The sequence below is a fragment of the Miscanthus floridulus genome, chromosome 13, assembly GCF_019320115.1.
Source record: "Miscanthus floridulus cultivar M001 chromosome 13, ASM1932011v1, whole genome shotgun sequence".
Taxonomy (NCBI): Eukaryota; Viridiplantae; Streptophyta; class Magnoliopsida; order Poales; family Poaceae; genus Miscanthus; species Miscanthus floridulus.
In genome coordinates, this window is record NC_089592.1 from 64357076 (window position 1) to 64384365 (window position 27290).

General features: G+C 40.5%; 1 protein-coding gene across 1 annotated transcript; it reads left to right on the forward strand.

Annotated features, from left to right (window-relative positions):
- The first annotated feature begins 576 nt into the window (after nt 1-576).
- LOC136499924 (chorismate mutase 2-like) lies at nt 577-26998 on the forward strand. Its single transcript, XM_066495411.1, has 6 exons — nt 577-858; nt 1864-1950; nt 2055-2198; nt 2304-2332; nt 26667-26796; nt 26889-26998. The coding sequence occupies exons 1-5, from the start codon at nt 577-579 to the stop codon at nt 26683-26685; spliced, it is 561 nt and encodes a 186-aa protein (XP_066351508.1). The 3' UTR covers nt 26686-26796; nt 26889-26998.
- The last annotated feature ends 292 nt before the right edge of the window (nt 26999-27290 follow it).

A 27290-nucleotide genomic window follows, 5' to 3' on the forward strand; every position in this document is an offset into this window, starting at 1 on the left:
ATCCAAAATTAGGTTAAGTGCCATACTTTTTCCGTAGTTTAGTGTGATGGTAGAGGGTGACAAGAATGTCACCTTGCAGAAATCATCCCTGATCCATCCATCCATGCGTTGATGCATGTATCATTCATCCGCACAAAAAAAAGCTTAACCCATCATTTGGAAGAGCACAGGTATTCTCTTTTTTTCTCTCTTATGACGAAAGAAAAACCATATGCTCGCGGCTGATCGGATATTTGGACGCCACACCTGTTCAATCAGTGTTCACATGCATTTGAGTTGACCTTGCGCTGCGCCAATTGACAACGGGTGTCTGGCTTCTCTCACCTCAGCAAGTCATCCCATTCAACGCTAGTTGAGGAATGTGATCGATGAATCACCCGTCCATACCCACATCTTCCTCTCTTTGACCGTCTGGCGTCTGCCTGCCCCTCCCGGGCGTGCGTTCTTTTCGGCGCTGATAAATACCCAGCGTAGTACATCTCAACCGCCGAGCCGGCAAATCGTCGCCTCGTCTCTTCCCACACCTGTGAAGTCCCCTCCCCTCTCTATCCCCTCTCCCTCTCCCTCTCAAGTCCAATGGCTGTGCGCGCCATCCATACACTGCTGCTCCTCTGCACCATGGCGCTGCTGCTGACCGGCCTCGTGTTGCCGTCCACCGCCGGGCTCAGCCTCGACACGGCGAGGGACTTCCTGACGCGGGAGGAGGACACCATTGTGTTCAGCCTCCTCGAGAGGGCCAAGTACCCGCTCAACCGGCCGGCCTACGCCCCCCTCCACTTCGGCGCCGAGCCCTGCCGCCACCTCAACGCCTCTTTCGCCGAGCTCTTCATCCGCGACTCCGAGGCCGTTCAGTCCAAGGTACTACAATTCAGATGACGAATTCCTCTCCTCGTGTTGTTTTTTCAGCTTCGGAAGTAGTAGAATTCAGTTCTTGTTTCTCCGAACGGTAACGAAGAAGAAGAACAAGTCAGTTGTCGAGCAGCATTCTTTTTCGTGCGGATTACTTGCTCACCGGCTTTGTCAGCATCTGCATGTGGCGCGTGGCCGGCGATCCATTAATCTATGGTTTTGATTATGTGAACTTGTGGCGCTGACTTTGGGCGTATGAAAATCCTGGTCAAACGTTACAGTTTGTGGGGGAGGTGTTGGCTGATGCTAATTATTAATTCGTTTGCTTTCAATAACTTTCTGAACAATCTTTGATATGGGAAGAAAGTGGCAGGCCGGCACCGGCAGTACGTCTGTTTTAAAAATAGCAACGGGCCAGCCATTTTCTCTGTTTACTGATTGGATTGGAAACTATGAAAGCTTATATTAAACCTCTAATCACAAATATAAGCCAATTTTAGATTATTTGTTGTTGGCCACATTTTTAGCTTTGTCAATCTGTATATAAATGTTTACACAGATTGGCAATAAGATTGGTGCCACATGATCCATCATGAAAAATACTTTCGTGATATATAACTCATTCTATTTAACATAATAATTGAACCATCAACAGTTCAAAATTCATATACATTGATTGATAATGTAAGGCGATGTTTTCAGCATCATTAATAATTCACAATATATAATTCATTATGAATGTACTTCCATGACATATAAATATCTATTTGAAATAATGTAATTTCCATAGGTAAAGGTATATTTGTGATTAGAGGAAGTAGTTTTTGCATTGGGATTTGGATGCAGAACACTGTTATAAAGCATGCGTTAAATCCTAACGGCAAGCTATCTCTGCACTGCTACTGCCATTGGCATCAAGCAACACAAATTGCGTGAATTGTGACCAAAGATACGAAGTGAGTGCTAACTGAGAAACTCCACTAATCCTGAGTTGCAGCTCAACTTTTTCCATAGGCCGGAAGGTACCAAAGCCTACAAGAGATTCCATTCTTCGCTTACAGAGTTCCTTTCACTCTGGCACCTCCATACAACTTCACAAGAGTAAGCATCCAGCAGCAATTGCGGAAAGATAATGAGCCATGAACAACTATCTCTGAAACGATATATCACTGAACCCCGGAGCTTAATTGATGCTATAATTCCAGGATTTGTATCCCGCTGCCGCATTAGTTAATGTTAATGACGCCATATGGAGCATGTACTTCAATGAGCTTCTCCCTCTGCTGGCCAAGAACGGTGATGATGGCAACTATGCCGTAACTGCTGATGCAGATCTTACATGTCTTCAGGTACATAAACAATGTCACACTGCATGCTCCCTAATTCATAGTCATCACAAACGTATAATTCGTTAGAAGTCAACAATGAACACTGAGAATGTCTCCCTTTCACAGGTGCTTTCAAGAAGGATCAACTATGGCAGGTACGTGGCAGAGGTGAAGTTTGTTGTAATCACAGTGGACCTCTAGACCATAGATCGGGGTAGAGCTTCGACTAGATGGGGAAAACAGTTAGTGTACCTTAGTCTAGGTCACCGCTCTGTCCATGGCGCCGCAGCGGCTTGGACGCCAGTGTAGAGGCAGCTCGGCTCGGTGGAGTCCGTAGTGGTACGGTGGTGACCCTGCAGGGGCGACGGCGGAGTCGGTGGGCTTCCTGTCGCTAGCAGCACTACTTTGATCGGATTAGGTTTGCTGTGGTGGATCACGGCGGCTCAGACCAACCTCGTGACTCGAGCCGTGATCCCCACCTATCTTTATATGTGCTGTGCGACAGGGGCCCACCAACCTATTAGGGTTGGGCGCCCCCGATCAGGGCGCAGAGGCAAGGGCCCAATAGGCCGTTGGGCCTATTGGTGGAGATCAACTAACATTCTCTCCCTTGATCTCATTCCATCTTTCAATTTCATATCATTTACTTTTGTTCATTCCATTACAGATTAGCGCATAGAGCATGTCTCATCGTCACGGGCCATTGCCGATAGCTTTAACAGCTACAACACACTACTCTGTTCTGAAATAGATACTTATCTTTGGGCCTTCTTTTGTCCAGGAATTTTAGGCTTTCCCTTAAACCCATGTGAAAGCTCTAGTTTAGTTTTGATTAATTGATGAAACCCTAAGTGCTAACCTAGTTTATCAAGATGATTATGAGATAGGTAGCACTACTCCAAGTGATGAAGCAATGGTAAAGATCATGACAATGGTGATGGCATGGTGATGGTCAAATGCTTAAACTTGGAAAAGAAGAAAGAAAAACAAAAGGCTCAAGACAAAGGTATAAAATGTAGGAGTCATTTTGTTTTAGTGATCAAGACACTTAGTGAGTGTGATCACATTTATGATAGATAACCGTACTATTAAGAGGAGTGAAACTCGTATCGAAATGCGGTTATCAAAGTGCCACTAGATGCTCTAATTCATTGCATATGCATTTAAGATCTAGTGAAGTACTAACACCCTTGAAAATGTTTGTGAAAATTTGCTAACACATGTGCACAAGGTGATACACTTGGTGATTGGCATATTTGAGCAAGGGTGAAGAAGTTAGAGTTGAAATGGAGTTGGTCGAAATGATGCTGGCGTCGGTCTACTGACCGGACGCTGGGTCACTCAGCGACCGGATGCTGATAGGCTGCATCCGGTCAAACTGATGGGTCTGCACAGTACCTAGGGTATTGCACCGGACGCTGGTCTATGTCCGGTCAAGGTGGACCGGATGCGTCCGGTCGAAGAAATACGCCTCGGGGAGCTTACTGGAAACGACCGGACGCTGGAGCTTCAGCGTCCGGTCAGTTTTGCCGGAGTGTCCGGTCAGCAATTAGCCGTTGTGATCTGACGATTCAGTTTTAACTCAGAGTGACACGTGGCATAAATCAGTGGACCGGACGCTGAGTCCAGGGTCTGATCAGAGCGCGTTTTGCCCAGTGAAGGGGTATAACGGCTCTATTCCATGGGGGCTTCTATTTAAGCCTCATGGCCGGCTGAAGCTCTAACTCTTGCACATTTTCATTGACATAGCAACCTTGTGAGCTTAGCCAAAGCCCTCCACTCATCTCCATCATTGATTCATCATCTTTGTGAGATTGGGAGAGAATCCAAGTGCATTGCTTGAGTGATTGCATCTAGAGGCACTTGGTATTCGTGTTGCGCTGTGAATTTCTGTAGCACCCGGTTTTAAGAACAAAACCAGATACACACCATATGTGAGCCTAGGAAGTCAAATCTCACATATAGCCACAAATAAAGGTAATATCAATAGACAATGCTTAAATACATAGTGTATTAGTATAAAGATTATAACCTCAGAGTATAGACAGCGGAAAGACAACTCCGATCTTCAGGCGAAGACTCTAATCCATAAGGACAACTGACTGGTTGATCACAAGCCTAATTCCTCCAAACTCAAGAAATCTGGTACCCATCCGGGATTTTCATCCAAATATTTGAAAAGTAAAGCAAGCATAAGTACATGTCGTACTCAACAAATATAACATGGGGTTCATGAGGCTCAAAAGGTTGACACTGGTTTAACTGCGTTTAGCTTTTAATGGTCACAATTTTAGCAAAGGAGTAGCAACAAGTTTATCACAAGCCCATAAATACATGATCAGGTAAACATGAATATTGAATATCATAAACAATTAACCATGAGTGAGCATCTTCATCATCAGTATCATCTGTGTTCATCATCTATTCCGTAAATGTTCTAAGGCCGCTTATGACCGTGAGCACGGCTGATATACCAGTTTTACACTCTACAGAGGTTGTACACTTTCACTGTGAGTCGTGATTTACCCTTTCGCCCGAGGTAACTAATCTCTTGACCCACTTTCAAGGAAGGTTGGCAGGGTTCACTATGAAGCCTTTCAAAGGTTCGTCTAACAAGTTAGGGCCATTAGATTCACTCGGCAAACAGATGTAGAGCCCCCTTCCCGATGGCACATTGACACGCAGCCTATACACATGGGGACAGAGGCCGCTCTATACCCGATTCGGCAAGCCATTCTTACGCCAATAAAGGTAACTACTAACAAGCTAGAAAAGATCCTCATACTGAGCTAAAGCCAGAGCCATGTAGCCCTCACAGCTGCACTGTAAGTCCCGGATGATCACTTACAGATAAGTCCTTAGGGAGAGGAATCTAGAGCACCATGAATAGCCCAATGCTCTAACCCCTTGTTCCATGTTGCTAAAATGCATCTTTTAGTGTTTATTGCATATACCATTAGTCAAGTTACAAAATCATGGTTGTAGTTGAGCAGTAGCATCAAACTACCTAATGCAATACCCCATAGGTGACAAGGTACAAGTACAAAAGACTAGAATATCCTTAGTGGTAGTCAAGGTAGACACATGCAGTATGAATTAAATGATTAAATGTGAATAGGACAACAAGGAAGGTCCCATGCTATACTTGCCTTAAAACACCGATCCTTCGGTAAGCTTTAATCTTCAACGTTCTTCTTCTTCTTGATCACCACGTATATCTCACCGATTGGACGTAATCATAAAGCACCACACAAGCATCCATACAATCATACACAAAGCAAAAAAAATAGATCTAAATTAGAACAATACACCAATCATAAAATCAAGATGAAAAGTTTGTAAAACGAATCTACGTCTCGCTACGAACACACAGACGTGAAAAGCACACTAATAGGAAATGCAGTGAAAAAGATACATCTACCGAAAGATTTGCTCATAGGAGAAAATATAAAACTATTAGCTTCATGTGTTTTAAATATATAAAAACATATATAAGATATTTCATAGAGATTATAATTTAAGTCAAATTTAGATTTGATTTATAAAACTAAAGTGAAACAAATCATATTCTATTTATAAAATCCAGTTGCATAAGTGTTATTTAAGATATGATTCAAACCATGAAATTTTAGTATTAGTGACATGATAAACACTGTTACTAACACGTAGATCTTGATGCTATGAATCTAACGCAACTTGAATGGACTAAAACAGATCTAGGATGTAGAAGATATGATTTAAACAAGATTTCTTTTAATCAAATATTAGATTAAATCTAATCATGAATTTTTAAAAGTTAAAAACATACTGAACAGTAGTATGAACATGTAGATTATGAAATTACGAACCTAATGCAATTTGAACGGATCAAAACGGAGTTAAAATGGAAAAGTTATGGCCAAAACAAAATCAGTGGTAAATCTGTAAATAAGTGAAAACGTATTTTGGATTTAAACCGACGAAACTACGCTTTCCAAAGAGGAAAATTGATTCTGAAAAAGTTCTATGGGCTGCGGGTTTGAAAATAGAAAACTGGAGGGGCTCTTTTAAAACAAACCAGCGATGGCGGCGACGACAACGGCGACGGCGACAGCAACGGCGACGGCGAGAGAAAGAGGAGAAAAATATAATTTACTACACGAGGGATTTCCCAAACTAGGGGCTCCCCATATGGTAGTTTTGGTGTGCTTTGCCTAAGGGGTTGGTTGATATATATAGGAAGAAAAACTCCCCACATCCACGTCAACTAGCGATATGGTACTAATTGACGTTGCACCATCCGCCTGCACTAATGGGCCTAAATAATCATTAAAGCACATTAGTAAATAAATGCATGGGCCTTTAGGATTTATTAGGAATATTGCACATGGGCTTTGAGCGTTGTGAAAAATGAGAGATTTATTATTTTCGGAATTAATTAATTTCATGGATAAAATAATTCTAGAAAAGTCCAGAATTAATATTTAAGCTACGAAAAATACTCCGAGACCTCCGAAAATTTGGGAAAAATTCCCGGAGACACTTTGGAACATGATGAACCCAAATAAAGTATTTGGAGCTCATAAAAAGAATGTTGGGAACTTAGAACATAAAGATTAAGGTGAAGGAGGTAGGAATTAAATTCCAGAAAGAAGCTGTAAAATTCCTAGAGATAGATATTCGTCTCCTAAACGTATAAAAAAACACACATTTTCACATAGAAACATGAGGTGCGACCGGTATGAATGCAACAAACACGTTTCTACCTTATGATAGATTTTAAATTAATGAAAATTTTTATTTTCCTATGTTTTCATGAGCACAAAAATTCATAAATAAATCATTTTAATCCTATTTTCAAAAGCGGCAAATTTTGAGGTGTTACAATTCTACCCCCCTTAAGATGAATCTCATCCCCGAGATTCGGAAGACATCGACTAAGATATAGGGATACTCTAACTTTGGATTCTTCTTTACTTCATCATGTAGTTCCATCGTCTTAATAAGGATCCCACTTTACTTTGCATACATGTTGACCTTACTCGAAGTAATTTGCCTAAGTAACTCCAAGATTATGATAGGTACCTTGAGAAATTTCTAGGTAACTCCAATTACTAGGCCACATTTCCTTTAGTACCAATTCTCTTTCTTAAATATCTACCTTCCAACAAAGCCTGACAAATCTCTTGATCAGAAGGAAATTCTACTACCAATCTTCTAAACATTAATGATCCCAGTCAAATTGCTCAAACTTGGAATACAATTCTTAGTCCTTGGTGTCACCCGAACCTTCTTAGCATGACTCCATTGCTAAGGGCATCGGCCATGACTTTGCTCCTTGAAGCAATAGCACTTTTCTAAGTCATAACCTATTTCATTCCAACGAGGATTTCACAAGCTTAAGACCGCCTTAGTGAAGATGTCATGTAGATTCTTGTGATCCACCGAGATATCACTTTTACTTCTAAGAAGATATTACTTCCATGCTCCATAAATAACATGTTAGGTAGTTTAACTCATGCTTCCTTAGCTGACTTAATGAACAAGGTACTACATTTTTCTTCTTGCATAAGGACACATCCCACACCTTGACAAGGTGCATCCTCGTAGATTTGAAGCTCTCGTTTGGATCTGGCAAAGCTAATACTTATGTTTTACTTCAACCTCTTCTTGGACTCCTTCAACACTTAGTTGAAGTTTCTTTATCCAAACTAACTTGAAAACTTCTCCAGTAGCTCTATCAAAATCTTGATGATCTTGGATAAACCTTCCTTGAACCTTTAATCAAACCTCATTGAGACTCTGAACTTCTTTCACATCTTTGGGTACCACCACGCTTCTGCTGCGCAAACTAGAACGTATGATACTTCATCTTGTAAATTCTTCCACTTGGCTACCCCCCTTAAGAAAAATAAACTAGGGTACACCAAACATAGCTTGCATATTCTTTTAGATAAGCTAACTAGTATAAAGTCATTCTGACATCCCAATGATACTCTTGCATATGAGCAGGAACAAGAAATCTGGAATTCCTCGCGAGTAGAAAAACAATAGCGGCGTAAAATGGCTGTAACTCTCATTCTTTTAATCCAATGATATTGTAGCTTATACCATTGGAAAGATTATAAAATTCTCCACAATTTCCTTACATAATACTTTTCCAATTTCTGCCATTAACTTAGTCGAAAATAGGGTACAACAGAAACTGTTCTGAGTTCTAAACAACACAGATGCATCACCTTGTGATTTTCGTATCTCCATAACCAAAATAGCGATCAAGGTAATTCTTTCTCTCAGAGAAAGAAATTGAAGTCTACTATTGTCCAAAATTTTCTCATGATTTATGGCCATCCAAGATTAGAGAATTAAGCCGAAGAGTGCAGACTGCTCCGAAAAGATAGGATAGAGAAAACAGGAGATAAGCGAAACCCATCTACTTATTGCATTAATCCTTATGCCTTAGGCCTATAAACTAAATGAAATTGTGGGAACACCCAACAAGATCATTGCAATCATTACAAAGATTCAAAATAATCATAAGCATAATGACAATTCAACAAGCATTAAAGATGCACAATTCAATCATTGACTCAACTTGCGATATTATCGTCCTCATTATACCAGGGGTAACAATCCTAAGACTCATCTTTAGATTACGCAAGAAGGTGATAAGGAATAGTTCTAAAAGCATATCAAATCAAGGAGTGAAGAGGAGAACAAAGACTTAAAACAAGCATCAAGGAGGAGATAAATATCAATGATAGATATATAGTAGAGTAGAAAATATCAAGATTTATAGAACAAGGGGTTTATAGCAATTTCAAATCCTTAAGACGGCTAATTTATAACTAGGCTTGCGTCCTACAGTCAGCATTGCTCTGATACCACTTTGTAGCACCCGGTTTTAAGACCAAAACCAGATACACACCATATGTGAGCCTAGGAAGTCAAATCTCATATATAGCCACAAATAAAGGTAATATCAATAGACAATGCTTAAATACATAGCGTATTAGTATAAAGATTATAACCTCAGAGTATAGACAGTGGAAAGACAACTCCGATCTTCAGGCGAAGACTCCAATCCATAGGGACAACTGACTGGTTGATTACAAGCCTAATTCCTCCAAACTCAAGCAATCTGGTACCCATCCGGGATTTTCATCCAAATATTTGAAAAGTAAAGCAAGCGTAAGTACATGTCGTACTCAACAAATATAACATGGGGTTCATGAGGCTCAAAAGGTTGACACTGGTTTAACTGCGTTAGCTTTTAATGGTCACAATTTTAGCAAAGGAGTAGCAACAAGTTTATCACAAGCCTATAAACACATGATCAGGTAAACATGAATAATGAATATCATAAACAATTAACCATGAGTGAGCATCTTCATCATCGGTATCATCTGTGTTCATCATCTATTCCGTAAATGTTCCAAGGCCGCTCGTGACCGTGAGCACGGCTGATATACCAATTTTACACTTTGCAGAGGTTGTACACTTTCACCGTGAGTCGTGATTTACCCTTTCACCCGAGGTAGCTAATCTCTTGATCCACTTCCAAGGAAGGTCAGCAGGGTTCACTATGAAGCCTTTCAAAGGTTCGTCTAACAAGTTAGGGCCATTAGATTCACTCGGCAAACAGATGTAGAGCCCCCCTTCCCGATGGCACATTGACACGTAGCCTATACACATGGGGACAGAGGCCGCTCTATACCCGATTCGGCAAGCCATTCTTACACCAATAAAGGTAACCACTAACAAGCTAGAAAAGGTCCTCATACTGAGCTAAAGTCAGAGCCATGTAGCCCTCACAGCTGTACTATAAGTCCTGGATGATCACTTATAGATAAGTCCTTAGGGAGAGGAATCTAGAGCACCATGAATAGCCCAATGCTCTAACCCCTTGTTCCATGTTGCTAAAGACATCTTTTAGTGTTTATTGCATATACCATTAGTCAAGTTACAAGATCATGGTTGTAGTTGAGCAGTAGCATCAAACTACCCAATGCAATACTCCATAGGTGATAAGGTACAAGTACAAAAGACTAGAATATCCTTAGTGGTAGTCAAGGTAGACACATGCAGTATGAATTAAATGATTAGATGTGAATAGGACAACAAGGAAGGTCCCATGCTATACTTACCTTAAAACACCGATCCTTCGGTAGGCTTTAATCTTCAACGTTCTTCTTCTTCTTGATCACCACGTATATCTCACCGACTGGACGTAATCATAAAGCACCACACAAGCATCCATACAATCATATACGAAGCAAAAAATAGATCTAAATTAGAACAATACACCAATCATAAAATCAAGATGAAAAGTTTGTAAAACGAATCTACGTCTCGCTACGAACACACAGACACGAAAAGCACACTAATAGGAAATGCGGTGAAAAAGATACATCTACCGAAAGATTTGCTCATAGGAGAAAATATAAAACTATTAGCTTCATGTGTTTTAAATATATAAAAACATATATAAGATATTTCATAGAGATTATAATTTAAGTCAAATTTAGATTTGATTTATAAAACTAAAGTGAAACAAATCATATTCTATTTATAAAATCCAGTTGCATAAGTGTTATTTAAGATATGATTCAAACCATGAAATTTTAGTATTAGTGACATGATAAACACTATTACTAACGCGTAGATCTTGATGCTATGAATCTAACGCAACTTGAATGGACTAAAACGGATCTAGGACGCAGAAGATATGATTTAAACAAGATTTCTTTTAATCGAATATTAGATTAAATCTAATCATGAATTTTTAAAAGTTAAAAACATACTGAACAGTAGTTTGAACATGTAGATTATGAAATTACGAACCTAACGCAATTTGAACGGATCAAATCAGAGTTAAAATGGAAAAGTTATGACCAAAACAAAATCAGTGGTAAATCTGTAAATAAGTGAAAACGTATTTTGGATCTAAACCGACGAAACTACGCTTTTCAAAGAGGAAAGTTGATTCTGAAAAAGTTCTATGGGCTGCGGGTTTGAAAATAGAAAACTAGAGGGGCTCTTTTAAAACAAACCAGCGATGGCAGCGACGACAACGGCGACGGCGACGGCGACAGCAACGGCGAGAAAAAGAGGAGAAAAATATAATTTACTACACGAGGGATTTCCCAAACTAGGGGCTCCCCATATAGTAGTTTTGGTGTGCTTTGCTCAAAGGGTTGGTTGATATATATAGGAAGAAAAACTCCCCACATCCACATCAACTAGCGATATAGTACTAATTGACGTTGCACCATCCGCCTGCACTAATGGGCCTAAATAATCATTAAAGCCCATTAGTAAATAAATGCATGGGCCTTTAGGATTTATTAGGAATATTGCACATGGGCTTTGAGCGTTGTGAAAAATGAGAGATTTATTATTTTCGGAATTAATTAATTTCATGGATAAAATAATTCTAGAAAAGTCTAGAATTAATATTTAAGCCACGAAAAATACTTCGAGACCTCCGAAAATTTGGGGAAAATTCTCGGAGACACTTTGGAACATGATGAACCCAAATAAAGTATTTGGAGCTCATAAGAAGAATGTTGGGAACTTGGAACATAAAGATTAAGGTGAAGGAGGTAGGAATTAAATTCCAGAAAGAAGCTGGAAAATTCCTAGAGATAGATATTCGTCTCCTAAATGTATAAAAAACACACATTTTCACATAGAAACATGAGGTGCGACCGGCATGAATGCAACAAACACGTTTCTACCTTACGATAGATTTTAAATTAATGAAAATTTTTATTTTCCTATGTTTTCATGAGCACAAAAATTCACAAATAAATCATTTTAATCCTATTTTCAAAAACAGCAAATTTTGGGGTGTTACAATTTCGCTTGTTACTCTTGGTGGTTGCCACCACCTAGACGTCTCAGTGTAGTGGTGGAGGATCGGCACAAGTTGGTGATTGTTCGTGGCCATCTCCGGTGATTGTGAGGAGAGTTGTACCTTCCCCGGCGGAGCGCCGAAAGGTAACTCTAGTAAATTGCTCGTGTCATTGAGTTACCTCACTTGTGGGTCGGTTCTTGCGGTGTCCTATCATGTGGACAAGGTTTGTGAAACACCTCTTAGTCGCCAAACCACCAAGTGTTAGTCGACACAACGGGGACTAGCGTGTTGGCAAGCACATGAACCTCGGAAGAAAAATCGGTTGTCTCTTGTCTTTTGCATTCTCCCGATAATTGGCTTAATTTTTATCTTGTGATTGGTTCATCCTCTACACGGTGGTATAATCACCTTACTCACTTATTTACATTCTTGCAAACTAGTTGATACAAGCTCTTCAGTGTAATTAGAATTGAGAGCTTGCTTTATTATTTATATTTATCTAGTTGAGCTCTTTAGAGTAGCAAGTTTGAGAGCTCTTACTGAGTAGCTACATAGCAAGTTTGGGTGCCTAAGTAATCATTGCAACTAGAATTGTTGGATAGGTGGCTTGCAACCCTTGTAGAGCTAGAGCAAGTTTGCATTACGCTATTTGTCATACTAATCAAATTGCTCTAGTTGAGTTATAGATTTTTAAATAGGCTATTCACCCCCCCCCTCTAGCCATATTAGGACCTTTCAAATGGTATTAGAGCTGTGGTCACCGTTTGATTGAAGGCTTAACAACCTCGGTGTCAAATTATGGCTCAAGTTGTGTTCAACCATGTGGGGGGCAAACCACCATTTTTTTGATAGCACATGCTATGATTATTAGAAGAGAAAGATGAGGATGTATCTTGGTTCAATTAATGATCAAGTATGGGAAGTGACCGAGAATGACTATGCTATCATTGATTCCGATGATCCAACCAACCAAGATAAGATCAACAAGCAATGCAATATAATGGCTCTCAACACCATATACAATGCCATTGATTCCAAGGTGTTTGAGCAAATCAAGGATTGTGAAAGAGCAAATAAGGTGTGGAAGAGATTGGAGGAAACATATGAGGGCACACCGGCGGTGAAGAGTGCCAAGTTGTACATCCTCAAGGACAAGTTGACAAGTTTCAAGATAAAGGATGATGAGAGCATTCCGGAGATGTTCTATCGGCTACAAGTAATTATCAATGACTTGAAGGCTTTGGGAGAAAAGATCAAGGATGATGATGTCTCCCATTGATTCTTGATGTGCTTACCTCCAAGATTTGAGATGTTGAGATTGCTCATTATAAGAGGAGGACTGAAGGATATTACCCCTAACCAAGTACTAGGTGATGTCATGACACAAGAGACATACCGTGTGGAGAGGGAGGGGGATGACAAGGATGACAAGAAGGAAGAAGAAGACAAGAAGAAGAAAAGCATAGCATTCAAGGCTAGCTCATCATCATCAAAGAACAAGAGCAAGTCTAAGAAAGAATCAAGTGATGATGATGATCTTAGTGATATTGATGATGAAGCTATGGCTCTCTTTGTACGCAAGATAGGGAAAATTCATGAAGAAGAAGGGCTATGGTGCAAGAAAGAGAAGAGATCACACCAAGAAGAAAGAGTATGTGAGAAGATGCTACAATTGCAAAAGCCCCGATCATGTAGTAGCAAATTGTCCATACAATAGTGACAATGATGAGGATGAGAAGAAGAAGCACAAGGAGGATAAGAAAGAAAAGAAGGAGAAGAAGGAGAAGAGAATGACCTTCCTAAAAGAAGAAGGGTGGAGGCTATGTGGTCACATGGGATAGTGATGGCTCTTCGCATAGTGATAGCTCTAGTGATGATGACAAAAAATCTATCAAGAGAGCACTAGCAAGCATCACCATCAACAACAAGCCCTCCATCTTCGACACTCCATCAACGTGCCTCATGGCAAAACCTACCAAGGTAAAATATGATGTGAGTAATAATGATGAATGTGAAAGTGATGCTTGTAGGAGTGATAATGATGATGAGGAGTACACTAAGGAGGAGCTCTTGGACATGTGTGAGCAAGTGCATGCTTGTAATGAGATAAAGAGAAAGGAGTGCAAAGAATTGCACAAGAAATTAAAATCTCTTAAGCAATCCTTTGATGATCTAAATGCCACTCATGAGAGACTAATGGAAGCCCATAAGAAGCTTGGCAAAACTCACTCTAAGCTTGAAAAAGCTCACTCCTCTCTCATGGAGCAAGTCAAGAAGGAGGAGGCCAAGAAGGAGCAAGTGATAGTAACATATGATGTGGGACTAACATGTGATCTTATTGATGAATCTTTTCATGAACCCATTATTATTACTCCTACTAACACTTCTTGTAGCAAAACCATTGCCACTCCACCTATGAATGATATATCACTAATGGTGGAAAATGAAACCCTTAAGAAGGAGGTGAATGAGCTCACTCAGTGCCTTAGGCAATGCCTATGGTGGAGATGCCCGCTTGTTAAAGTACTTGGGTAGCCAAAGATTTTCTCTCAACAAAGAGAGATTAGTCTATACCTCCAAGAAAGGTAAGGCGGCCTTTGTCACTCCCAAAGCTAGCTTTGTGAAGGGCAATGGTCGGTTTTGCAATAGATACAAGCAAGTTGGGCATATAGAGCAAAGTTGCAAGACTAACAAGAACAAGCTACCTAATGTATCCTCAATTAAATTTGGTTCTTGTTACATGCTTTATAAGGGTGCTAATGGTGTGAAGGCTAAGTTCATTGGTACACCAATTGTGGACCCAAAGAAGAAGGCCATTTGGGTACCAAAGTCCTTGGTGACTAACCTACAAGGACCCAAGCAAGTTTGAGTACCTAAAAAGAATTGGTCTTCTTTTGTAGGTGAATTATAAAGCCAGGAGGAAGACATTGGGTGCACACAACACATGACTAGTGATTCAAGAATGTTCAATTCAATCAATGAAAGCAAGAGCAATGTGATTGATAGTATCATATTTGGTGACAATGACAAAGGCAAAGTCAAAGGCTTGATAAGATTGCAATATCCAATGATTTGAGCATTTCCAATGTGCTACTAGTAGAGAGCTTGAACTTCAACCTATTATTGGTAGCTCAATTGTGTGATCTTAGTTTCAAGTGCATATTTAGTGTGGATGATGTAGAGATCATAAGTATAGATGGCTCTAACTTGATATTCAAAGGATTTAGATATGATAATCTATACTTAGTTGATTTCAAAGCTAGAGAAGCTCAATTGTCAACATGTTTGATCACTAAGTCTAGCATGGGTTGGTTATGGCATAGAAGGCTTGGTCATGTTGGAATGAAACAATTGAACAAATTGATTAAGCATGACTTAGTTAGAGGCTTAAAAGATGTCACATTTGAGAAGGATAAGTTATGTAGTGCATGTCAAGCCAGAAAGCAAGTTGGTAATACACATCCTAAGAAGAGCATAATGAGCACATCTAAGACATTTGAGTTGATGCACATGGACTTGTTTGGACCAACCACATACACTAGCATTGATGGAAACAAATATGGATTTGTGATTGTAGATGATTTCACTAGATACACATAGGTGTTCTTTCTTATTGATAAGAGTGATGTGTTTGCAACATTCAAATTATTTGTCAAAGGCATACACAATGAGTTTGAAACAACAATCAAGAAAGTTAGAAGTGATAATGGAAGTGAGTTCAAGAACACTAGAATTGATGAGTTATGTGATGAATTTGGAATTAGACATCAATTCTTGGCCAAGTATACTCCTCGATCAAATGAGCTAGTTGAAAGAAAGAATAGAACCTTGATTGATATAGCAAGATCAATGTTGAGTGAGTACAATGTGAGTCATTCATTTTAGGCTGAAGCAATCAACATAGCTTGCTACTATAGCAACCGACTCTATTGTCATCCCATGATGAAAAAGACACCTTATGAGCTATTGAATGGAAGAAAGCCTAACATAGCATACTTATGGGTTTTTGGTTGTAAATGCTATATATTGAAGAAAGACACTAGATTAAGCAAATTTGAAAAGAAATGTAATGAAGGTTTCTTGCTTGGTTACTCCACTACTAGCAAGGCTTATAGAGTTTGGAATTTGGCTAGTGGCACTCTTGAGGAGGTTCATGATGTGGAATTTGATGAAACAAATGGTTCCCAAGAGGAAGATGAGAATCTAGATAATGTAAGAGGCACTCAATTGGTCAATGCAATGAAGAACATGGATATCGGTGAGTTAAGGCCTAGAGAGGTGATTGATGTTGAAGATGACAAGAATCAAGTGCTCTCTAACTCAAATGTGCAAGCTAGTGGTTCTCATGATCAAATCCAAGCAAGCACTAGTGATGGCAATGTGCAAGATCAACAAATGGCTAGTTCATCATCTCAACCTAGTGATCAATTAAATGCTAGCAATCAAGTGCAAGTGCTTCAACCAACCAATGTTGCAAGAGATCATCTATTGGACACTATCATTGGTGATATTTCAAGAGGTGTGCAAACAAGATCAAGATTGGCTTTATTTTGTGAGCACTTCTCATTTGTGTCATCCATTGAACCTAAGAAGATAGATGAAGCTTTGAGGGATGTTGATTGGATCAATGCTATGTATGAAGAGCTAAACAACTTCACAAGAAACCAAGTATGAGATTTAGTTGAGAGGCCTAAGGATCATAATGTGATTGGAACTAAGTGGGTCTTTTGGAACAAGCAAGATCAAGATGGGATAGTAATAAGGAACAAAGCAAGATTAGTGGCTCAAGGTTATACTCAAGTTGAAGGTCTTGACTTTGGAGAAACATATGCCCCGGTTGCAAGATTGGAAGCAATTAGGATCTTGCTAGCTTATGCTTGTGCCCACAATACCAAGTTATATCAAATGGATGTGAAAAGTGCATTTCTCAATGGGTACATCAATGAGCTTGTATATGTTGAGCAACCTCCCGGTTTTGAAGATGAGAAGAAACCCAACCATGTCTACAAATTGAGAAAGGCTTTGTATGGATTGAAACAAGCACCTAGAGCATGGTATGAGAGATTGAGGGATTTCCTACTCTCTAAGGGATTCAAGATGGGAAAGGTTGACACCACTCTCTTCACCAAGAATCTTGGAAATAACTTGTTTGTAATGCAAATCTATGTTGATGATATCATCTTTGGATCAATAAATCAAGAATTTTGTGAGGAGTTTGGCAAGATGATGGCAAGTGAGTTTGAGATGTCCATGATTGGAGAGCTTAGTTACTTCCTTGGTCTTCAAATCAAGCAAATGAAGAATGGCATATTTGTAAGTCAAGACAAGTATATCAAGGACATGCTCAAGAAGTTTGGAATGGATGATAGTAAAGCTATTAGTACACCAATGGGGACAAGTGGAAGCTTGGATAGTGATACTAGTGGCAACATGGTGGATCAAAAGATGTATCGGTCTATGATTGTAAGCCTACTCTATGTGACCGCATCAAGATCAGATGTGATGTTTAGTGTATGCATGTGTGCTAGATTTCAAGCCTCACCAAGAGAAAGTCATTTGAAGGAAACTAAGAGAATATTGAGGTACTTGAAGTATACACAACATGTTGGATTATGGTATCCCAAAGGAGCAAGATTTGAGTTAATTGGATATTTGGATTCTGATTATGCGGGATGCAAAGTTGAGAGAAAGATCACATCGGGCACATGTCAACTATTGGGAAGATCACTTGTATCTTAGTCATCAAAGAAGCAAAATAGTGTAGCACTTTCAACCACCAAAGCCGAGTACATTTCGGCCGGTAGTTGTTGTGCTCAATTACTTTGGATGAAGGCTACTTTGAGTGACTTTAGAATCAAGTTCAAGCAAGTGCCATTGCTATGTGACAATGAAAGTGCCGTAAAGCTCACCAACAACCCGGTTCAACACTCAAGAACAAAGCATATAGATGTCCGTCATCACTTCATAAGAGATCACCAATAAAAAGGGGACATTTGCATAGAGAGTGTGGGCACCGAAGATTAACTTGCCGACATATTCACCAAGCCACTTGATGAGAAGAGGTTTTGCAAGCTAAGGAATGAATTGAACATACTTGACTTCTCCAATATGTGTTGATGCACCCCCATTATATGACATGCCTCTCCTTCTAGCCAAACAAGGTAAAGTTGATTGACATGTCATCCATCCATTGCTAAGGACATGATTAGTGCATCTAGACATATTTCACATTTGAATAGGCTCATTCATGTCAAATAAATTTGATGCTTGTATGATACCACTATTGCTTGAATGTTTGAAATGATCTAGTGGTAGCATATGACATGTTTGTAGGCTTGTAAACCTAGTGTTTGATTTAGAAAATGAGCTATAAGTGTTTAACTCAACATGGTACAAGATAATCCTTATTTGGAGGTGTGAAGAAGCTTGTCCTTGGATCAAACCAAGTTAAATATTTTTTACAAGTAATCTAGATTGAACCAAATTGGGAAAATGATCCTCATTTCATATGATTTCACCCCAACATATCTATAATTGAGGACACCTTTGTGCAAATTGTTGACATTAATAATCGTACCCTATCTATACTTTAAGCCTTTGTGGTCATTGATAACAAAGGGGGAGAAATAGTGTACAAAGATAGTGAAACAAAGGGGGAGAGATAATATATGACAAAAAAGGGGATCAATTAAAATTTTGAGCATACAAGTAGGGGGAGCAAGCTCATAAACTTGTATAGTGCATTTGAATGTGCATTACATATATTTGCTTGCATGGCATAAGTTTTAATTTCAAATATCCATGCTTGTGTGGTGTATGCTAGTTGTAGGTTTGAATGTTGAAATGAAAAACTAGCATGCATAGGCTAAAAGCGACTAGACCTATGTTCACTCTATGGAAACTAGATCCTCGCTTGTAATATTGATCTCATGAGGTATTTTAGTTTTTGGTGTATATCTAGTTACTAATGGTGCTAAGGATGGTATATTGGTGCACTCCGATTGGTATCACGCTTCAAAGGTCCATCTCTTATACCTTAGCATCATTTGGTAGAAATTGACTAATATATTTCCTATCTAAGCATATGTACAAGCTTCAATTCAAACTCTTAGCATATATATAGGGGGAGCAATTGCTATCATATGGAGTTCATGAAACTTTCCCATATCCTTTACACATGGTAAATATGCTTGGGCAAGCAACATGGATTCAAATGAACTTTAATTCATATCCTTGTATAAGGGTTGTCATCAATTACCAAAAAGGGGGAGATTGAAAGCTCTAGTTTGGTTTTGGTTAATTGATGAAACCCTAAGTGCTAACCTAGTTTATCAAGATGATTATGAGATAGGTAGCACTACTCTAAGTGATGAAGCAATGGTAAAGATCATGACAATAGTGATGGCATGCTGATGGTCAAATGCTTAAACTTGGAAAAGAAGAAAGAGAAAAATAAAAGGCTCAAGGCAAAGGTATAAAATGTAGGAGCTATTTTGTTTTAGTGATCAAGACACTTAGTGAGTGTGATCACATTTAGGATAGATAGCCGTACTATTAAGAGGAGTGAAACTCGTATCGAAATGCGGTTATCAAAGTGCCACTAGATGCTCTAATTCATTGCATATGCATTTAGGATCTAGTGAAGTACTAACACCCTTGAAAATGTTTGTGAAAATTTGCTAACACATGTGCACAAGGTGATACACTTGGTAGTTGGCACATTTGAGCAAGGGTGAAGAAGTTAGAGTTGAAATAGAGTTGGTCGAAATGATGCTGGCGTCGGTCTACTGACCGGACACTGGGTCACTCAGCAACCGGACGCTGATAGGCTACGTCCGGTCAAACTGATGGGTCTACACAGTACCTAGGGTATTGCATCGGACGCTGGTCTGTGTCTGGTCAAGGTGGACCGGACGCGTCCGGTCGAAGAAATATGCCTCCGGGAGCTTACTGGAAATGACCGGACGCTGGAGCTTCAGCGTCCGGTCAGTTTTGCTGGAGCGTCCGGTCAGCACTTAGTCGTTGTGATCTAACGATTCAGTTTTAACTCAGAGTGACACGTGGCATAAATCAGTGGACCGGACGCTGAGTCCAGGGTCCGGTCAGTATGACCGGAGCGTCCGGTCAGAGCACGTTTTGCCCAGTGAAGGGGTATAACGGCTCTATTCAATGGGGGCTTCTATTTAAGCCACATGGCCGGCTGAAGCTCTAACTCTTACACATTTTTATTGACATAGCAACCTTGTAAGCTTAGCCAAAGCCCTCCCACTCATCTCCATCATTGATTCATCATCTTTGTGAGATTGGAAGAGAATCCAAGTGCATTGCTTGAGTGATTGCATCTAGAGGCACTTGGTATTCGTGTTGCGCTACGGATTTTGCTTGTTACTCTTGGTGGTTGCCACCACCTAGATGGCTCAGTGCAGCGGTGGAGGATTGGCACGAGTTGGTGATTGTTCATGGCCGTCTCTGGTGATTGTGAGGGGAGTTGTACCTTCCCCAATAGAGCGCCAAAAGGTAACTCTAGTAAATTGCTCGTGTCATTGAGTTACCTCACTTGTGGGTTGGTTCTTACGGTGTCCTATCATGTGGATGAGGTTTATGAAACACCTCTTAGCCGCCGAACCACCAAGTGTTGGTCGACACAACGGGGACTAGCGTGTTGGCAAGCACGTGAACCTCGAGAGAAAAATCGGTTGTCTCTTGTCTTTTGCATTCTCCTAGTGATTGGCTTAATCTTCATCTTATGATTGGTTCATCCCCTACACAGCGATATAATCACCTTACTCACTTATTTATATTCTTGCAAACTAGTTGATACAAGCTCTTTAGTGTAATTAGAATTAAGAGCTTGCTTTATTATTTACATTTATCTAGTTGAGCTCTTTAGAGTAGCAAGTTTGAGAGCTCTTAGTGAGTAGCTACATAGCAAGTTTGGGTGCCTAAGTAATCATTGCAACTAGAATTGTTGGAAAAGTGGCTTGCAACCCTTGTAGAGCTAGAGCAAGTTTGCATTACGCTATTTGTCATACTAATCAAATTACTCTAGTTGAGTTGTAGATTTTTAAATAGGCTATTCACCCCCTTCTAGCCATATTAGGACCTTTCACCATGCTAGCTACATGTTCTCTGAACACCATGTTTTCTGAACATGTTGGGTGGTAAGCCTTTTGTAAGCGGATCCACGAGCATCTTTTCTGTACTTATATGCTCAAGACTTATGACTTGATCCCGGACTTTATCTATCACAACATAATACTCTATGTCAATGTGTTTGACAGCACCACTTGACTTATGTTATGAGCATACTGTACTGCCAGATTATAATCGCAGTATAACTTAAGTGGTCTATAGATGTCATCAACCACCTTCAAACCGGGTATGAACTTCTTTAGTCAGTTCACCTACCCCGTTGCCTCATATCACGCAACAAACTATCATACATTATGGACGATGTAGTGACGGTTTGCATTTGAGCTTTTCCATGAAATAGCTCCCCTTTTCGAGAGTGAATACTATCCCATCGTGGATTTTCTATCATCTCTCACATAATCAGAATCTGAATTTCCCACTATGTGGAGTGAATTAGATCTTCTATACGTCATCATGAGGCCTTTCGTTCCTTGCAAATAATGCAAGACTTTCTTTACTAATTTCATTGTTCTGTTCCAGAATTGCTCTGGAATCTGCCAAGTAACCCGGTAACAAATGACAAGTCAGGGCGCGTACATACTTGAGCATATTGTAAGCTTCCGACAGCTAAAGCATATGGAACCACTTTTATTTGATTGAGCTCATATTGGTTCCTGGGGTATTTAAAATCCTCATATCTGTCGCCCTTGACTATATGAGCAGGTGAGGGACTATATTTGTGCATACATAATTTCTTTAAGATCTTTTCTATGTATGCCTTTTGTGATAGTTCTTATACCCCTTTACTTCTATCTTGGTAAATCTCGATCCCTAGAACGAACGAAACTTCACCAAGATCTTTCATATCAAATTTTGAGGACAAAAACTTCTTTGTCTCTAGTAGTAGACTGACATCACTACTAGCAAGTAAGATATCATCCACATACAGGACAAGGAAGATAAACTTCCCATTCTTAAACTTTGCATAGACACAATTGTCCTCTACATTCTCTTTAAAACCCAAAATACTTTATTGTCTGATCAAACTTCAAGTACCACTATCTTAAAGCTTGTTTAATCCTTAAATGGATTTCTTTAGGCGGCATCCCATTTGTTCTTTTTCCTTCCATGACAAAACCTTTCGGTTATGCCATGTAAACATTTTCCTCTAAGTCCCCTTTGAGAAATGCCGTATTTACATCTATCTGATGTAATTCTAAATCATAATGTGCCACTAATGCCATTATGATTCTGAAGGAATCCTTATATGAGACTGGAGAAAATGTCTTATTGTAATCAATCCCTTCTCTTTGCGTAAAGCCTTTTGCCACAAGTTGTACTTTATATCTCTCTATATTCCCTTGGGAGTCAAGTTTTGTTTTGTAGACCCATTTATAGCCTACTGTTTTGGCTCCTTTAGGAATTATCTTCAAGTCCCAAACTTTATTGACATTCATAGATTTCATTTCATCTTCCATGGCCTGAAGCCACTTTGATGAATGATTACTTTTCATGGCTTATTCAAATAAGGTGGGATCATCCTCCATTTGAAATTCCTCAGTGTTGTATACTTCATTGTCATCAGGAATAGCTGATTTTCTAACTCTTTGAGACCTTCTAGGGGCCTCCACATTTGGCACATCCTCTATTTGAGGCTGTTGTTGCTCCCCCTCATGTGTGGCAATAGGTTCTATAGGATCCCGAAGAACAGGTTCCTTATGGTCATTCATTGTTGCCACAGGCGGAATAACAATAGGTGCTGACACTATAGTATCTTGCACTACCGGTGCAGCGATAGTAGGTAGTGAGAAAATTAACTCATGAATCATTGGAGTGGGCGCATACACCCGTTTCTATTCAAGGTCAATTTCTCGAGCTACCATGCTCCCCCTCATCAATTCATCCTCTAGGAAGACTGCGTGTCTTATTTCCACAAACTTTGCATGTCTCTCTAGACAGTAGAAACGAAAACCTTTTAACTTTTCTAGGTAGCCAATAAAATGGCAACTCACTATTTTGGGATTTTGCTCCCCAATGTTTGGGTTAAATACTTTAGCCTCAGCAGGGCTCCCCCACACACGTAAGTGTTTAGTGAGGGTACTCTTCAGGTTAAATACTTTAGCCTCAGCAGGGCTCCCCCACACACGTAAGTGTTTAGTGAGGGTACTCTTTCTGTCCACAACTCATACGGTGTTTTGGACACCGACTTACTTGGTACTCTATTGAGAATATGAATAGCGGTTTTTAACGCCTCCATCCATAGGCTCAACTGTAAGGTGGAGTAACTTATCATACTGTGGACCATGTCCATCAGGGTACGATTGATTCTTTTAGCTATTCCATTCTGCTAAGGTTCGTTCGGTGTAGAATACTGGGCTACTTTACCATTCTCCTGTAAGAACCTTGTAAAAGATCCATGAACTTGGCCATATGGGGTATGCTGGCCATAGTACTCCCCCACGGTCGGACCTGACTATCTTAATCTTTAAATTACGTTGGATTTCAACTTTTTCCTTAAATATCTACATTTATCCAATGATGCTGTTCTTTCTTTAATTGGATAAATGTGGACATAATGGGAGTAACCATCTGTGAATGTTATAAACGAATCATTACCATCCACACTCTTTACAGGAAACTAACCACAGATATCTATGTGAATAATCTGTAAAATTCCTACGCTTCGTTTGACATCTTTCTTAACTTTCTTTACATACTTTCCTTTTATGCAATCTCTGCATTGTTCTAAATCTGAGAGCTCTAATGGAGGAAGAATATCATTCTTAACTAGTCTTTTTATTCTTCCCCTCGAAATATGGCCTAAACGACAGTGCCATAATTTCGACGATGCATCGTGAGCTCTCTTATGCCACCATTTCTAGATTAACACTTTGTGACCAGCTGCTTTATCAGCTAGGTGGCATATGTCTTTGAAGAGCAGTGAACTGACTCTTTATTCTATCAAGGTACTCGGTGACCGTGTCATACTCTGGGATTGAGCCCACAATTGCAGGCTCAATCGTGTTCTTTATCACAGCCAAAAATTTCTTGTTGGCAGTGACCCTCTTCCTATGCTTAAAGACATAGGACATCTTTTGGGATTCAAAATCCCTCTGTTTAGTTTCCAAAACAGCATCATCCTCGTTTGTCTCCCTCACCGGTGCCACAGAATCAGTGGGACACAGTGAGGTGACTACCTAGTCCACCTCAGCCAAGATGAAGACTAGGTCATCTTTTTCTTCACATAAAAAATAACACCATTTGCATGCCTTGATTCCAACGTAGGTTAAAATCAAAACATACAATTATTCTTATACACTAATTCTACATCACCGTTGGACAGAAATAGAATTAATGCATAAAATCATTAAAATTCATAACTTGCTCTTACACACTAATTCTACATCACAATTGGGCAGAAATAGAATTAATGCATAAATCATTAAAATTTACAATTGTTCTTATACACTAATTATACATCACCGTTGGGCAGAAATAGAATTAATGCATAAAATCTTTAAAATTATGATATTGTTATTAACAACGTTGGTCAGAAAATAACAACATCATAATCAAGTCAAAATATCTTTTTCTCCAATTAAATATCACGTTGATTCAAAATAACTGGAGAATAAACATTTCTTTACCAGCGAAAAAACTTTCTTTTTCTCCAATTAAATATCATGTTGGTACAAATTAACTGGAGAATAAACAATTTCTTTAGCAGCGGAAAAACTTTCAATTTAATAAATTTTGCCCACAGGACAAATCTCTTTTCTATTTTCTTTAAGCCATTTATTCATTTTCCAGGAAATAAATATTTGCTGGAAAAAGAAAAAAAACTGAATCATTTCTTACTGTGCATTCAGCCCAGCCAGCAAAACGGCCCGGCCCATCTCCCTTGACATGCGCGCTGGGGCTCCCAGGCCGCAACCTAGGCCTGGGCCGCCAAAGCTGCGCGGCCGCGCGCGCCCGCCTAAGCCGATCGCTGGCCCGCTCGATCTGAGCCGTTTGATGGAGATCGACGGCTGCGCGTGCTCTTCGGCCGAACAAAAACAGCGACGGTGCCGCTCTCCTGAAAACCTATCTCATTCTCCCCTCCCTCTTCTCTCTCTTCGCCTCGTTCTTTCTTCCTCAGCGCAACCAACAGCGACCGAGAGCGAGCGAAGGCGGTGGAGCGAGGCAGCCATGGCACCGTCGCCGGCCCCCTCGCCGACGCGCATGCTCCCCAACGGGTGAGCACGTCGCCGTCGAGCGACCGGGCCGCGGCGCCCCCTTGGCCGAGCCCGGCGAAACATCTCCCCCGCCTCGGTCTTCTTCTCCCGTGCCGACGAAGGGTCATCCCGACGCATGGCGAGGTAGGTTCGTTCCCCCTTTCCCCTTCTCCGATCTGGATCTGCTTTTCTCTTATCCGAACCAGTGTTGGGGATTAGGGTTTAGCTCTAGGGTTAGAGTTTCTTTTCCGATTCGATTCGTCCGATTCGGTTTTCTCTTCTTTTGATTTCTTTTCTTTTCGGAGTTCATCCGAATGTGGATCTTGGGTTAGGGTTTCGCTTTTCTTTTGATTTCTTTTCTTTTTAGAGTTCATCCGAATGGGGATCTTGGGTTAGGGTTTCGTTTTTCTTTTGATTTCTTTTCTTCTCGGAGTTCATCCAAATCGCTCTCTTCCCCTTCTTTATTCGAGTTTGGGTTAGGGTTCGGTTGAACCCGATTTGGTTTTTCTCTCGATTTTGATTCAAGATCGAGATGGGGATTCTTTCTGGTGTTTAGGGTATTACTGTTTCTCTTCCCCGTTGAAGACTTTTATGAGTTTAGGGTTCGGCCTGGTGTGCCGAGGGCCCTTCCTCTTCACCCAGTTAGGGTTAGGATTGGGGAACCACTGTTCTTCTTCCTCACGTCTGTTCGTGGGTTAGGGCTCGGCTTGAAGTGCCAAGAGCCCTATCTCTTCTCTTATCCGAATGGATGTTCTTCTCTTGTTTTCTTGCCGCGCGCCGGCGAAGACGTCGGTGCGGCATCTTTCCCCACTTGCGCGGTGGCGGTGGTGACCGGCAGTCAGTGACGTTCGCCACCCCCGGTCTTTTTTCAGTTTCTTTTACCCGGTTAGGGTTAGAGTTTCAATCCGAAACAGATTTAACCCATGTTCTTTCTTTTCTATGCTCTACCCGATACCGTCCTTGGCTCCGATACCATTGTTGTAATCACAGTGGACCTCTAGACCATAGATCGGGGTAGAGCTTCGACTAGATGGGGAAAACAGTTAGTGTACCCTAGTCTAGGTCACCGCTCTGTCCATGGCGCCGCAGCGGCTTGGACGACAGTGTAGAGGCAGCTCGGCTCGGTGGAGTCCGTAGTGGTACGGTGGTGACCCTGCAGGGGCGACAGCGGAGTCGGTGGGCTTCCTGTCGCTGGCAGCACTACTTTGATCGGATTAGGTTTGCTGTGGTGGATCACGGCGGCTCAGACCAACCTCGTGACTCGAGCCGTGATCCCCACCTATCTTTATATGTGCTGTGCGACAGGGACCCACCAACCTATTAGGGTTGGACGCCCCCGATCAGGGCGCAGAGGCCCAATAGGCCTACTGGTGGAGATCGAGTAACAAAGTTCAGAGGCGACCAGCAGACCTATACAAGCTTAATTCAGGCTAAGGTATTCAAATTTTCTAATGTTCACAGAGCATCAGGTGATCAGTTGGAGATTTGAAAGTTTATAAAGCTATAATTGGTGTTCCCCTTTTGCAGGATAGAGATGCTCTGATGAAACTACTGACATCTGAAGCCCAAGAAGACGTGGTGAAGAGAAGGGCAGAGAAGGCAATTGTGTTTGGGCAAAGCATAACATTAGATGGGCCAATCCAAACTGATGTCAACAATAGCAGCCTGGCTAACTTCGAAGTTGATCCTTCAGTTGTTTATAAACTGTATGATCAGTGGGTGATTCCGTTGACTAAACAAGTGGAGGTCGAGTACCTTCTCCATCGTCACGATTGATTGAATCAAATGTGTATCCAGCTAACCTATTTGTATACAATTGTAATCAATTGCTGTCACACCGACAACATACATACGCAATAAAAAAACATGCAGAAAGTTTAAACATTGTTATCCTCAGTTTCCTACGATCATTTATAAAGCATAATATCG